The sequence below is a fragment of the Rana temporaria genome, chromosome 4 (assembly GCF_905171775.1).
Source record: "Rana temporaria chromosome 4, aRanTem1.1, whole genome shotgun sequence".
Classification (NCBI taxonomy): Eukaryota; Metazoa; Chordata; class Amphibia; order Anura; family Ranidae; genus Rana; species Rana temporaria.
In genome coordinates, this window is record NC_053492.1 from 417,263,424 (window position 1) to 417,277,657 (window position 14,234).

Sequence of the window (14,234 nt, forward strand, 5' to 3'; positions counted from 1 at the left end):
CCCCCCTCCGAAAGAACATTATTGGTTATGAAAATGTTTTGAAATGTACAAGGATGAAGGCAGGTGCAGACCAAGGTCACTGTAAGCCCTACATACCGGTAACTTATTGCCGTTTTCCTCTAAGGATTGTGGAAAGTACTGTACTTTTTTTTTTTTTTTTGCCTTTCAACATTGGATACTTAAAACAATGTCTAAAAGCACCAATAACGACCCTTTAAAATGGATCCTCCAATAAGATTCCTCCAAGGATGCAGAAGAGTATATAATAATAAAAAATATGGACTATAACAAGGAAAGTGCAGTCTGTTGTATAATTTCTGACTTTTGAGGCTAAAAGGCGGCTGCTCACGAGTTAAACTTCAATGTCTTTAAGCTGGATTTCTTAATTTTGTATAGAAGAATCTCTATACTTGGACTAGAAATGTGCAGGTAGAATCTTAATGTTAACGTAAATCACGTTTAGAAGTTTTGTACTTTCTGACCTTTCAGGGCTCATTCATGCCTATATGAATTCGAGGCTTTATGCATTGGCGAGCATTGTTTTTTTATTTTTTTTGCCGATTTTAATTCCTGTGGGTTCTTATAGAGAATCCATGCACCAAAATTCATCATCAATTTCCAGCTAAAGCCTAACCGGTTTAAAAAAATACTCCCCTCCTAAGAAAGATGTACACACCTATATGGGAAGGCCTGGAGCGGTGACGCTGGTGATCCCTCTCCCCTGCAGCCACTGCTGGCTAACACCGGGGGAGGGGGGGGGGCAATGACCTGGATTACATAATTTTTTTTTTTTTTTTTTTTTTTTTTTTTTTTTACACAGGTTAGTTGGCATAGGAGGGGAGCATTTTTAAGACTAGTTGTGCTTTAGCTGAAATTCTATTACGGTATGATATTGGGGATTGGTGTTGTTGCCTGGATGCCTTTTTATTTGCTATGTGGGTGCGCATTTGGGGCCCATTTGAAATTCATAGGCACGCTCACAGAACACTAAAGCACATCAATGAACTATAATACAGTGTGTACGCACATAAGTTTGAATCTGGTCCTAAAGTAAACTAGATTCAAAATCAAGTGAAAAGAACTGGTGTAAGGTATGATTTAAAGGTAACCATTTTATTGGCTGGCTTTCAAGAGCACCCGGAGCTGCCTATGACATATATCCCCTTTCAGATAGTTTGTACATAGGCATGCCTACCACCACTGCATTGCTATGACCGGGCCTCTCAATTGGGTGCTAAGGTTTCAGTTATGCAAATGTAGAATCTGTTCACGGAGCTCCAGAACCCATTTTAAAGTCCAGAAAGAATGTGGGAGAGAATATATTGACTTGATAATGGTGCTTTGCATTCAAAGCTTGGTATATAACGGGGGTCTCCAGACTGGCCTCAAAGGGCCGATGCGGCCCCTTTCTTGCCTTTATCTAGCGTTTGGGGAACTACTCCTGACACCAACAATGGGGCACTGCTCCTCCGACTGACACCAGTAATGGGTCTCTGGTTTCTTCCACTGATGCCGATGCATTTTCTGCTTTCACTGGCCACAGTTGGACCCCTCTAATGCCTAAAGGATAGTAAACTTGGCCCTTTGTTCTAAAAGTTTGGAGACCTCTGATATATATATAATCTTTTCTTTAAGACAAAATAGTTTGCTTCTAAACTGCATGATTGTAATGTTCTATTTGTAATCCCCCACGTGCTTTCACTTAATCTTGTCAAGGCGAGCTTTAATTCAAGAATTCTGTTGCAAAGAATGCCTTTGCATAAAAATCTGTTTTTTGTTGACGTTGGCGCTAAATATAGCGTACCGCACTTGTTGATGGTGTGGTATAGTTTCCAGCGATCCTCCAAGTAAAAATATGCAAAGTTATTGTACCTTGGGGAATAGGAATACATATCTTGGCTAAATTGTCCAGACATTGATTTCCCTGTGCACAGAATGTGAAAAAACATCAACGGAGAAAGGAGTTTCAAATGTACAGCAGGAGGTTCTCAAAGGGTGTCTAACTGCTCATTCTTTATTCACTCTTGTTACCTAGTGGACTTTTTTAAGAGGGCGATTACTTTTTTCGTTTTCGTCACAAGAAAATCGCTAGGGGTAACTTTGTTAAAAGTTGTGAGTCGATACTGTGACTGCATCTGGCTGCTTGAGATCAGCCACATATTGTAGCATCCTGTGAAAATTCGCCCATCTTTAGCTCTGCTAGGATGACTTGGTGTGTGATGTCGTATATTGGGACGAATGCCTTTTACAGACTTGTCTGTCTTTCTGGAGATGTATAAATCTTTTAAACTTTTAGTCTTGAGGGGCTGTCTTGTAGCAGAGTTAAGTGACACTATTGGTCATGGGGATATAACATTGCGTGAACTGGGAACGAAGCTTAAGGCTTAGCCATATACGGGTAGAATTTCTTTTGGATGGAAAAACGCAATGGAAATTCTGAAAAACCTTTATCAGGAAATTTTGACTCCACAAATTTCATTAAAAAAATCCCTAAGTTTATTTGATTACAATGCCAATGGTACATTCAATGACTCCACAAATTTATATTAGAAAACCCTTAAATGTATTTGCTTACCATGACAATGGTTCAAATTTTAGCATTCAATTTTTGGTATACACAGAAGAAATGTAATGTTTGCCTGTGACCCCCATTTCATATAAATGTTTGACCATCAAGAGAAATTCTACTTCTGCATCAAACCTTATGTGCATTTCAGAAGACTCCCTGCCCAATTCATTGCCGTAGGCTGTCAATTAACCTTGGGATAGGACTGGGTTGTTTGTGGCAATTCTAGGAAAAGATAGTCGCAAGCTTGGGTTTAAGCATCAACTGCTCTGACTGATCGTAGCTTCATATTCCTTTTTTCACCTCGGTTCTGCGCTTATGTCATTAAGTGTATTTGTTATACGAGGCACTCGGTTTCTTGTTTGCTATGCTAAATGCTGTTCTCCTGTGCTGATCATTCTTCACTTTGCAGTCAAAGCAGGGCTTGCTGCAGGTCGTAAGGCAGTGTCAGATCGTTTAAGTCATAAGGCCCAAGGTACAGAGCGAAATACCACAGATATATACCATATTCCGGGTTGCTGTGAAATATTATTCCAGGTTACAGTGTTAAGTAGACGCGTGTTTTGAAAAGGACAGGTTGTGTGTCTTGGCACATCCATGCCGGTAGTTCACGTTAAGTTTTCTGTTGGTGTTTTTTGCTGAGCGTTGGCTGCAGTTGTCACTCTGAGCTGACTTTTTTCCTGGTAGAATGTTTATCAATCTTTAAAATGTGCTTCCTATTTTAGAGGAGCGTGTATTTAAAATTCAATATATTTTAGGCAAACTAGATTTATAAAGGTAGGCAAGTTGCTAAGCGTTTTCCCCCCTATTTTGCAACGTTTGACCATTTTTAATTGGTTATGGTCAAGCCCAATGATATTTCATATTTTTTGCAAAGACTTAGATTAATGAGGGGATATTTTTTGGACAGAGGGGTGTCGCACCCTCCACTGTTTTATACTGGTTAATGACTACAGAAAGACTGAGAAGTGTGACCTTCACTTGGCTCCATAATGGTCCCATCAGAGCTCCCAGTCCTGTTCTGATGGGAAGAATTTGGTTCTGGAGAATCTCCTAGATGTGTCAACCTGCTGGTTTCTACTTTTGACTTTTTTTAAATATCTATCTGGGTGGCCTTGGCCGTTTGGATTTAAATTTTATTTGTAATGGTTGACTGAGATTATTGGCAAATCTTTGATGTAAAATAAACTAACTTTTTTATTTTTCTCAACTAGATCCTGATGACATTATAGACAAAGCCCTCCACTCTGGTATGATCAACCCTAATCGTCAATGGCAAATATTAAAGCAAAATGCCGGGATGTCCCATTTTGAGTATCAAGTCCGAGTAATCTGCGACGAGCATTATTATGGCTTTGGCTGCAACAAACTATGTCGACCAAGAGATGATTTCTTTGGACATTATGCCTGCGATCAGAATGGCAACAAAACCTGCATGGAAGGCTGGATGGGACCCGAATGTAACAAAGGTAATGGCTTCTTTAGTTCATACAACCCACAGTTTTCTTCTATGTCAAGCAAATACATTTTCAATATAACAAAATTGTGCTCTTCGTATATTTTGTAAAGCTGTAGTCTTCTTTAAACTGAGTATTGTTTCGGGCCCTAAAAGGAATTTATTTTATTGTGCACACACCCTTTCTTGAGGAGGCTGCTTCTTGGAACAGAAGACAAAATGATTTCCAACTGTGCTGTAACAAATACCATTTTATGATCTCTTGGGGTTCTCCAGGCAAGCTGCATTTCTCTCATTCTTTTGAAAAATGCCAAGTTCCAGCATGACAGGGAAGGCTGTGCTGGGTCTTCTAGTTCCAAATTTAAAGGCATGCAATGGACTTTTTTTTTTTTTTTTTTTTTTTTAAAGTGTATTTTGTGCATGTACTCGAGAGAGGAGCCGGACTGCAGGAGTTGGGAGTAGGCAGGCCTCCCCCAGAGGCAATCTGCCACCTTTCTCCATGCCCCGGGTGGCAATGGCGGGTGTGTGAGGGGGTCCTCCCACACAGCCCGCCCTACCTGCTCCGCTTTGAAGCCCAACGGGGCAGAGGGACTCCCTATAAGGGAGTGAGAGGATTAGCCCGCTCAACCAGCCCCATTAGTCCTTCGCCTCTCTTTAGAGACCGCGTGGTCAATGTGCGTGTGTTAACCCAATTTAGAGTGCATGTGTAGGTGTGGTGGTTTTGTGGGAGGGGGGTGGGCGTACTAAGCACAGGCTTACCTTGCATAGCACACCCACCGGGAGCCGGGCTGAGACCACCAAACTCAATTCACATGAAGCCGAGACCGGGATCCGAACCTCTAGCTGCAGAGGTGAATGGCTTGTCAGCGCAGTGCCAATCGCGTTGAGCCACCGCAGCTCCCTTGCAATGGACTTTTTAAAAAGAATATAATTATCTTTTCTTTTTTTTTTTTTTTTTTTTAAATGTGGAAGAGGTCCGATATTCCTGTAATTTTGTATTTGCTGGACGTTGGCTTTTTTTTTTTTTTCATTTCGTAGCCAGACTTTGCAGCAATGTACTATAGTTGTGCATTGCAATTCTATAAATACAGTGGGCAATCTAAAAAAAAATATATCAAATTTTTTATATAATCCACACAACCTATGGAGACAAGGAAATTCCATGTCAGACCAGTGCAGGTTGATGCTTGCACTTGTTTTAATGAACTAGCTCCCTGGCAAGCCCAGAATGGTGCCAAATCCTCAATAGTCAAGGCGTAACATATTGCTCATCCAGCTAGGTGCACATTTTACCAACATTCTGGCAGAAGAATACTTTTATGACTTATTAATTTTAATCAGTGTACATTGAGATGTCTACGCTTTCGATGGCATTTAGACCATCTCAGAAGGTACATAAAGTACTGACTAATATAAGGGCATGCAAGCAGGGTGCTGGTAATGAGCACTAAAAAGACATAGGGTAGCTGTACACAAAAAATAAAGGATGCATCTATGTGAAGATTTAATTGGCAGTAGTCGAACCAAAACACCTACCCCCTCCATAGGAATGAGCAGAGTCGTAACCTCTGGAATCTGTATATTTAAGTAGCGGGTATAGTTTGTATAGTTTTGCTGTTTGGTCTTATAGCATGACACTTTTTTTCTTAAAATCTGCTCCCTTTTTGGTCTTTCATTGACGCTTGCACTTTTATTATCAAATTTGTTTTCAGCAATATGTCGTCAAGGCTGTAGCCCAAAGCATGGTACCTGTAAGATTCCTGGAGATTGCCGGTAAGTGGCTGAGAACTTCTGAAGTTTTACAGTTTGAACTTTTGGAACCTCTAGTATTCAAATAAATGTGTGTTGGATCGCTGGCCAGTGAGGTATTACAAGGGTTAACACTTTCCATTCTCCAATTCCCCCCCCCCCCCCTACACCAAGTCTATCAATAGGCAAAAAAGTGAGGCATTCTTTAGAATGGGATTAGTGAAATCTCTGGGTCCCTTTAGCTCTTGTGAGCCAGCGTTTGAGTGCTGAGAGGTTAATGGCTGAGATGGAATCTTGTCAGTAGACACTGTTTGTTGTCGGGCTTTGAAGTCGTTTGTGTCCTGGCTCTGATACAATGGAGAGCAGGTTTTATACATACCCCAACAATTTCATCATTAAAATATTGGGACAATGTGAAATTGAAGATTTTCTTTCATCTAGTCATTTCTGTGTTTAAAGCTGAGGTCCTGGCGACCGTGAAGCCGGTCATGTAAAAGCCAATCTCTGTATACACAAAACTGTCATATGAAAAATGTATTTAAATTATGTGCTTTTAATTACAAAATTGGATTCTAGTAGAATGGCAGGTAGGATTTATGTAGATCAGTCGTGGGAATCGCTGGCATGCTTTGCCACAGGCTCTTGATGTAGATGAAATGCGTATGCCATAGCTTATGCCATTCATGTGACCAAATTAAGGTTGAGGATCAGGATCTGGGTGCTGAGGAAAAGCTTGCCATACAGCCGTACCAAATATTAAGTAAAGTGGCAGTAAGTTACACATAGACAACATTGTCTGGCTTCATGTTGGGAAACTGTAAGCAAAGAACTGTCAAAGCCTTGTGACACCACTATTGTATATGTGGCATCAAAAGATAAACTGCACCTACATAGCGAGATTCATGTTTTGATTTTTTGTGGTGTGTTTTTTTTTTTTTTTTTTTATGGTACTGTATTTGGAAAACCATGGGATATGCATCCTAGGACTTGTAGTCCAGTGACTGCTTTATGGACCATTGAGTTGATCTCTTTGAGGGATCTGAGTAGCAATGGTTATGAAACATAGTTCAACTTGAGATCTACCTTTCTTGCAGTCTAATTTTGTATGGCTTGGCAGCTTTTTTTTTTTTCCTATTTATTACAGGTACTTTTATATAGTTCCGTCAGTTTTACGCAGTGCTTTACATATTTATTATAAATTCACATCAGTCCCTGCCCTCAAGGAGCTTACAATCTAAGGTCCCCAACTTGCTTGCATACTAGGGCCAAGTAACCTACCAGCATGTCTTTGGAGTGTGGGAGGAAACCTATGCAGGCACAGGGAGAACATGTAAACTCCAGGCAGGTAGTGCCCTAGTGCGGAAGTGCTAACCACTTGGCCACTGTGCTGCCCCAGTTAAATTGGCCATTTTGTAAATGTTAGGTTTTGTTCCATTGTGTCTGGGCAGGCTTTCACCATTTTGTATGACATGAGTGGACAGACCTATGTGCTGAGATCTGTCTTCCAGACCACTAAAAGATGCAAGCGATTCAACCACCAGCTACACTGCTCAAAGCTCAGCCTATCTGGTGGGTGGCATGTAGGCTGTCATTGCCAAACAATGCTATTTTCCTGGTTGTTAAGCTGGTCTTTTACTTAATGGGAAACTTACCTAGAACTGGTATTCGGGTCAGGAGTTCTTCCTAATCTATCTGCTAGAGTGCTAGACCAGTGAGCGGAGTATCTAAAAAATATTCGTTCAGCAAGACTATATAAATAAGCTAATGTATGCACCAGACTCATGACTCTCAGCTCATGAGTCTGGTGCTCTTTCTTTGGAAATGGTCAATATTTCAAGCTTTTATACTTGAAAATAACCTGTTTTATAGGGGCACCCAGTTCCAGAGCAGTCTCACTACAGCCATTGTGCCCCATATGTGTCTGTTGACCTTCTCCAATCACGATCCACCAGAGCCTGAGGTGTACATTTTCCAGTCTACTGCTAAAAAAAAATCACCAGCAACCCTGGCATTTAGGAGGGTCCGCAATGACCGCCTCCATTTTCTCATGGTACAGTTTTACTCTCTGCAGAGTATAGCTATGATCATGGCATTTCTTAGATGTTGGTACCAAGGCTAATGATTTTTGTACTTGTCCCCAAATTAAACTTGCCTTGCTGGGACCCTGCTGAAACAGGCTTTGTTTTGGGCTTTGTTTTATACTTTAAGGCCTTTTCTCTTTGTACATCTCACCTCCCACTCAATGCCCAGACATGCACTACTGCTCATATTTGCTTAAGGTGCAACTTTCCCACACACCATTAGCATATTAAAACAAAAAAAAAGTAGCTTGTCTTTGAGAAGCCGTAACAATAGGAGTTGTGTTGTTGGATCATAAAGAAAAGCAAAATTACAGGCTTATAATGGAGATAGATGTTGATGGTTGCGGTATGTGTTTCTTGAAGACACCAAGAAACCAGGGTGGTAACCTCCCTAATGACTTTCACTTTTTTTTCTACACGTCTTACTGCAATTGTCTGTATGCAAATATCTTTGGTGGAATCGGGGCAAATTCTGCAGCAATTCAGTTTTATAGCCTCACCCCCAACCAACTATGTTTTTTTTTTTTTTTTCCTGGCAATTTAAATTGATCTGATTTAGTAGCAAATGTATATTTAAAGCCGAGTTTTTATGCAAGCTTTTTGGAAGTGTGTGTTTGTTTGTTTTTTTGCACACTTGGACAAGCATTTTAAAGTCGTGCAAGTGTTTTTGCACATATGTGCAAGCCCATTCCATTTTTGTTTTGCGGGAGGAGGGCAGACAAAAAAAATTTTCAGGTACAAAAATGCTTGCGTTGAGCATTTATAGGTGTTACCATTTTTTGAGCATCAAGTGACTGAGCGTAAAGATTTAAATGGCCACAATAGAAAATGGGGGGGGGGGGGGGGGGGGGGAGACTTGGGTTATAATCCTCCAATACGGCAATTAAAACTTTTTCAAAATACGTTTTAGGGCTTCAGATTCACTGCAAATTGAATGGATTAACGCATTCGGAAAAAGGCTTCCTTCCTTTTTTTATTTTTTTTATTATAATATATTGGTCTACTTAATGGGTCAGTTTGGTTGGTATGCACAGAACAATCGTAGATGAGGATTTTGATTCCTTGGCATTTTGGTGATGCACTTTGCTGGTTGCTCCTTGACCCAATTTAAGATGAGCGTAATATATTTCATACATACATGGCATGTATATTTGTGACCCTGATTATTGGTTAAAGATTAGCAGGTTGATTCTTTATTCCTATAGCTGCCACTATTAACCAAGTAAAAATAAGCCCAGGTAGTTTTACACAAGCTGTACATTAATGCATTTTCTGGCATATTTAAACCTCTGGCTGCTTTATGTAGCATAGTTGGCTGTGATCCTTGACACTGTTTTTATATAAAAAGACTAACGATATCTAAAGCTTCTGTTCTGATTAATAGTCCTTGCTGATATACGTACTCAGTTTGCTCTTATCAAATGCCTTTTTATGCTTCTAATGGATGCAAATTTCTACTTTAAGGCTCGTGATGTTCTAAAGTCTATGCATTCTTTCGTATGTTCTTCGTCTAAATCCACCATCTATGACAGAAATAGTTTTTTTTTTTGGCATACTTTAAAAGAAGCTGTTCAGCCTGGTCCATTTGGGGTGTTTTTTTATTTAATTTTTTTCTTAATGGTTGATCCAGTACTTGGGACTGAACATTTTAATATCTGTGAAAGACTTTATAATGAGCAGCTACAGAAACCGTAAAGATGCTCTGCAAACAATCGCATATGGTCGGTGATTCCCAAACTATAGTGGCAAAGGTATTTGCACAACTTTTGTATTGGTGTAAAAAAAATAAAGTATCCTGAATCTTAAAAAAAAAAAAAAAAAGGGGCGCTGGAATTCAGTGTTTCTTGCATATGTGCATATATCCCATATGTTCAAGAATTCCTGTGTCCCTCAATGGACTTTCTCTCAAACACCCATTGTACCCAAAATATTAGGCTGGCCATACATGGACTGAAATTAAACTGGTTCGGCAGGAACCAGCTGAATTGTAAAACATTTATGTCTATTCCCGTTCTGTTGGTCAACTGTTCATAAACAGTCCTGCTAGAAAATTTTGCGTAGATCAGCGGTTGCAGTCAGTCAGAATACAATGACACAGCAGGGAGTCTTTTCCCATCTACCTCGAGTATGTGGATGAGAAATTTGACTTGGTCTTTTTTTCGTTCAGCCGGCTGGCTGCCGAAAGACTGAGCCATGTATGGCCAGCTTTAGTCCTCAGTAGCATGTGACCTATGATTTCTCCCTGTCAACCAATCCAATCTTCTTGCCCCCTTAGACCAGCGCTAAAATTTCTGATTGGTGGCTATTGTTGCTACACCCAAGAACTCTTGAATAAAAAAATGTAAGATTCAAAAGTGTTTTAGATCCTAGTTTCTTAAACCTGTAATTTTGCAGGCCCACACAATTTCAAACGCTCATCCGTCAATGCCACTAATTAATAAGACCCCTCAGCAGGTTGCAAGGGATAAAACATTTCTCTCTGTTAAGCCAAGTTTCGGACATAATGTAGTATATGTGCTTGGTTAACATTGGTTCTTTTTTGCCTTGTTGGCTAGAGATGGTCTAAAGCAGCCTTTTGCAACCAGGGTTCCGTAGATCCCTCCAGAGGTAGCTAGGGGTTATTGAGCTATGACTGCTTCTTGGATACGTTCCTACCTGTGATCTCTTTTGGCCATCTGTAAGAGGGGGACTATTTTCCCACTGACCAGAAATGTAAGGAGCATTCTTCTCACTTACTATCACACTAATGTATAGAGCTGTAGATACAGTAATTAGCAGGGGGTTCCCTTAGACCAGAAAGATATTTCAAGGGTTCCTTCATGTTAAAAAGGTTGACTGATGCTAGTCTAAAGATTGCATTCATTGTGCATTCGCAAACTTGTATGATATTTTTTAGCTTGGTGTATTTGTCTTTGATACTGGTTCCTAAACTGTGCTGCAACTAAGCCTCTGAGGGTTAAATGGCCTTGCATTTTTCCCCCCTCCTTCCTTTTAGAACATACAAGCTTTCCCATGATTGGGATTTGCAGCGGCAGATCTTTATTTGAAGTCTGAATGACCTCTATCCAATGGTTTATTTTTATAATTCTGAAGCCTGCTTCAAGGGGATACGTTTTGGTCTTGGGCATTTTTGGAGTGTTTAGCTTTAGAATCCACACTGCAATATTGAAGCCCCCTCTGGCCTTTAAGAGTCGTGTGTCTGTTTCCTATCTCCAATGCTTACTTCATGTGGTTCTGATAATTTTCTTATTTTTTTCGTGACGGCTTTCCCTCCGTTCTTGCGGATATAATCAATTTTACATACAAACAGTTTGAGGTTTTTTTTTTTTTTGGTTTTTTTTTACAAGGATCACTAAACATAAAGCAGAGTTACTTTCCAAGAACATTCACAAATATACAAGTGCCCATATTTACAGGAAATTGAATTTGATGTAGTTTTGCTTTTATCTTCTATACTATGTGGGCTGACATTTTAGGCTAAAGACCCTGAAAACCACCAATTGACAGTAGATTTATGTGGGACTACTAGAAAATAATCAGCTTTGTGTTGAAAAATATCCCTTCTACGTTCAATTCAGGCCTCATGCACACTAGGCTCTTCTGATCGATTTTTCTCCTGCTTAAAACCGCGCCTAAACCCACTTTTTCAGGCCCATTCAGGTGTATCAAGCGTTTGGGCGTTTGTTCATTTTATTGGCCAGAATAGTATTTATTCTGGCTGTTGAAATTAATGCTCAAGTGCTAAATGTGCCTAGTGTTTAAGCTTGCTTAGAAACGACGGATGTTTTTTTTTTCCCTGGCCAAATTCTACTTTCCTGAACGTGATTTTGGTACGTTCAGATTTCTGCCCCTATGTATGCACGGACACATAGGGGTTGATTTAGTAAAACTGGAGAGTGCAACACGGGCTCGCTTCTGCAGAGAAATCGATCAGATTCCATTTTTTTTTTTTTTTTTGTCAAAGCTTAATTGAACAAGCTGATTGGCTGCCAGTCACAGTGGCACCAGATTTTGTACTCAGTTCAGTTCTGTAACCGGGCGAATACAAAATCTTGTGTAGCTGTGCATGGTAGCCAATTGGCTTCTAAGTTCAGCTTGTTCAATTAAGCTTTCAGAAACCACCTGTAAGCTGATTGGTTTCTATGCAGAGCTGCAGCAGGGTTTGTACACTTGAGTTTTAGTAACTCCACCCCATTGCCTAACCTAGAGGGGAATTTTAGTAGCAGAAAAAAAATGCCCTGAACTTCTATATATCCATATATTTAGCTTGCTTCTGTGGCAGCAGGGTGTCCTAATTATAGAACTGTTCTTGCAGTGTTTGGGTCCTGGGTTGAGTTTTGAAATTGGTGGACATAATTGAGCTTTATGACGATATTTATCCTCGCAATTTTTTAAATATTACTTAAAAAATGTTTTTAAATGTTTTTTAAAGCTTTTATATATCAAGAAACTTGTACTGCGTAATATGTAGATATAGTGTATGTGTAACCTACTGAAAATACCGGGTGCATGGATATCCATAGTTTGAATATTTTTGGAGTCATTGACCTAGAACAAATATTCAGCATATCAAAATGGGAGTGAAGCCAAAACTCCTGATTTTCAAATCCAGCAATTCAAACCATTGGATTAAGCATGACTATACTTGGTGGCCCTTATATATGTAGAACCAAACTCCTTCTTTTTATTTTTTTATCTATCTGTCTTTGGATAGATTAAGAAATGTTTAGCACATTTTGTTACCAGAAAATGTTTCCTCCATTTTGTAAGATTTCTCCCAACGTCTTGTTTCATTTAACAATTCACAAAAACAAAAGGTTTGGCTCCACATATACGCCATTCTCTTCCACACCAAAACTGGCCAAGTATCTGTAAGGGTGGTAGAGATGTTCAACTGTAAGCTCCACTTGGCCAGGCCTTGACATGAATGACTCGATGTGCGCTGATGAATACGTAGGCACTATATAAAAGTGTGTTTTTGTGGCCTTTTTAACGCTGTCCTTGTACAAGAGGCCCCCACCAAAAAATGTGAACACATACAAGCGTGCAGTACATCTCCCGCTTTAGAGGCTGTGAGGGGAAAAGAAAGCTTCAACAGGAAGGCAGAATTTTCATTGTTCTGTGGGACTTTTTATTTTTACGCAGAATTGATTGTCCAGTCTGACATCGCCAAGAGATTGATTTGTAGAGCACAGCCACCCTCCCTGTCTCATTTGAATGATGGTAGAATAGAGTATTATTGTGCTCAGTGGCACCATGCAGGGTCTCTCAAAACAGTGATTCTTTTGTGCAAAGATTGGCTTGGGGACTTTGGCAAAACTACTGGTAGGTTTGTTTACAAGAAAACGCCCAATACACACTCAAGGAATGTATTCCATTTTTCTTCACGAGCCGAAGGCGATTTGTGTAAACCTTTTCTTTTCTTCCCGAATGCAGATGCCAGTATGGATGGCAGGGACAGTACTGCGACAAGTGCATTCCTCACCCAGGATGTGTCCATGGCACTTGCACTGAACCATGGCAGTGTCTGTGTGAAACGAATTGGGGTGGTCAGCTCTGTGACAAAGGTATGCTAATCGTACAGCAGACTCAACTCGGGGAAAGCCTTTTCTTATGTAAAGTTGTGTTATTTATCACATTCCATCATTTACTGGGTTGATGTACAAGATCTGGAAGAAAGGAATGTCTGTGTTGCCTATAGCTGTGGTTCTCATCCTCCAGTCCTTGAGTACCCCCAACAGACCATGTTTTTCCTTTTTTACTTTGCACAGCTGCTTTAAATCAATATCAATGACATGGTATTGATAAGAGCTATTTTATCTAAGGGAAGTTCCCAAAACTTGGGGGTACTCGAGGACTGAGGTTGAGAAGCACCTTGACTGTACCAGTCCTATTGTGTTGGTCAGTTGGCTAGTGCTGGTTGCATTATTGGTTAATTGTAACAGGCTAAGGCTATGTTCACACATGCGTTTTGAACCGCGTCCAATTCTCAACACGTGAAAGAACATTGCTTTCTATTTTGCCTGTTCACATATGTCCGGTGCAGCTAGAGTGCAGATTCAGTGTGAATTGGAGGGGAAAAAAGCGCCGTCAGTTTTCAGAGCAGTGCAGTCTGGCTCACGTGTGAATTCGGGCCCATTGATTTCTTTGTAAACTTTTCTGAATCGCACATGTCGTTCAGTTGTCAACAGGATACAAGCCTGACCTGATACTGATCAAGAACTGACATGAAACGCTGAACAAATACTTTTTTGTCAATTAGCTGTGAAAACTGAGCTTCGATTCGCACCGCACATGTGTGAACCCAACCTTACACTGATTGGGTAACTTACATGAGTTCCTAAATCGAGATCATCCAAGGCACAACTTTTTGGCCAGCTTG

The 14,234-nt window shown here is 40.2% G+C and overlaps 1 protein-coding gene across 1 annotated transcript in view; it reads left to right on the forward strand.

The window, feature by feature from the left end:
- JAG1 (jagged canonical Notch ligand 1) overlaps positions 1 to 14,234 on the forward strand; it is an 80,121-nt gene that overhangs the window by 36,459 nt on the left and 29,428 nt on the right. The window contains exons 4-6 of the mRNA XM_040351301.1: positions 3,781 to 4,035; positions 5,735 to 5,795; positions 13,289 to 13,419. Coding sequence (XP_040207235.1) covers positions 3,781 to 4,035; positions 5,735 to 5,795; positions 13,289 to 13,419 — 447 coding nt within the window. The remainder of the gene's footprint in view (positions 1 to 3,780; positions 4,036 to 5,734; positions 5,796 to 13,288; positions 13,420 to 14,234) is intronic.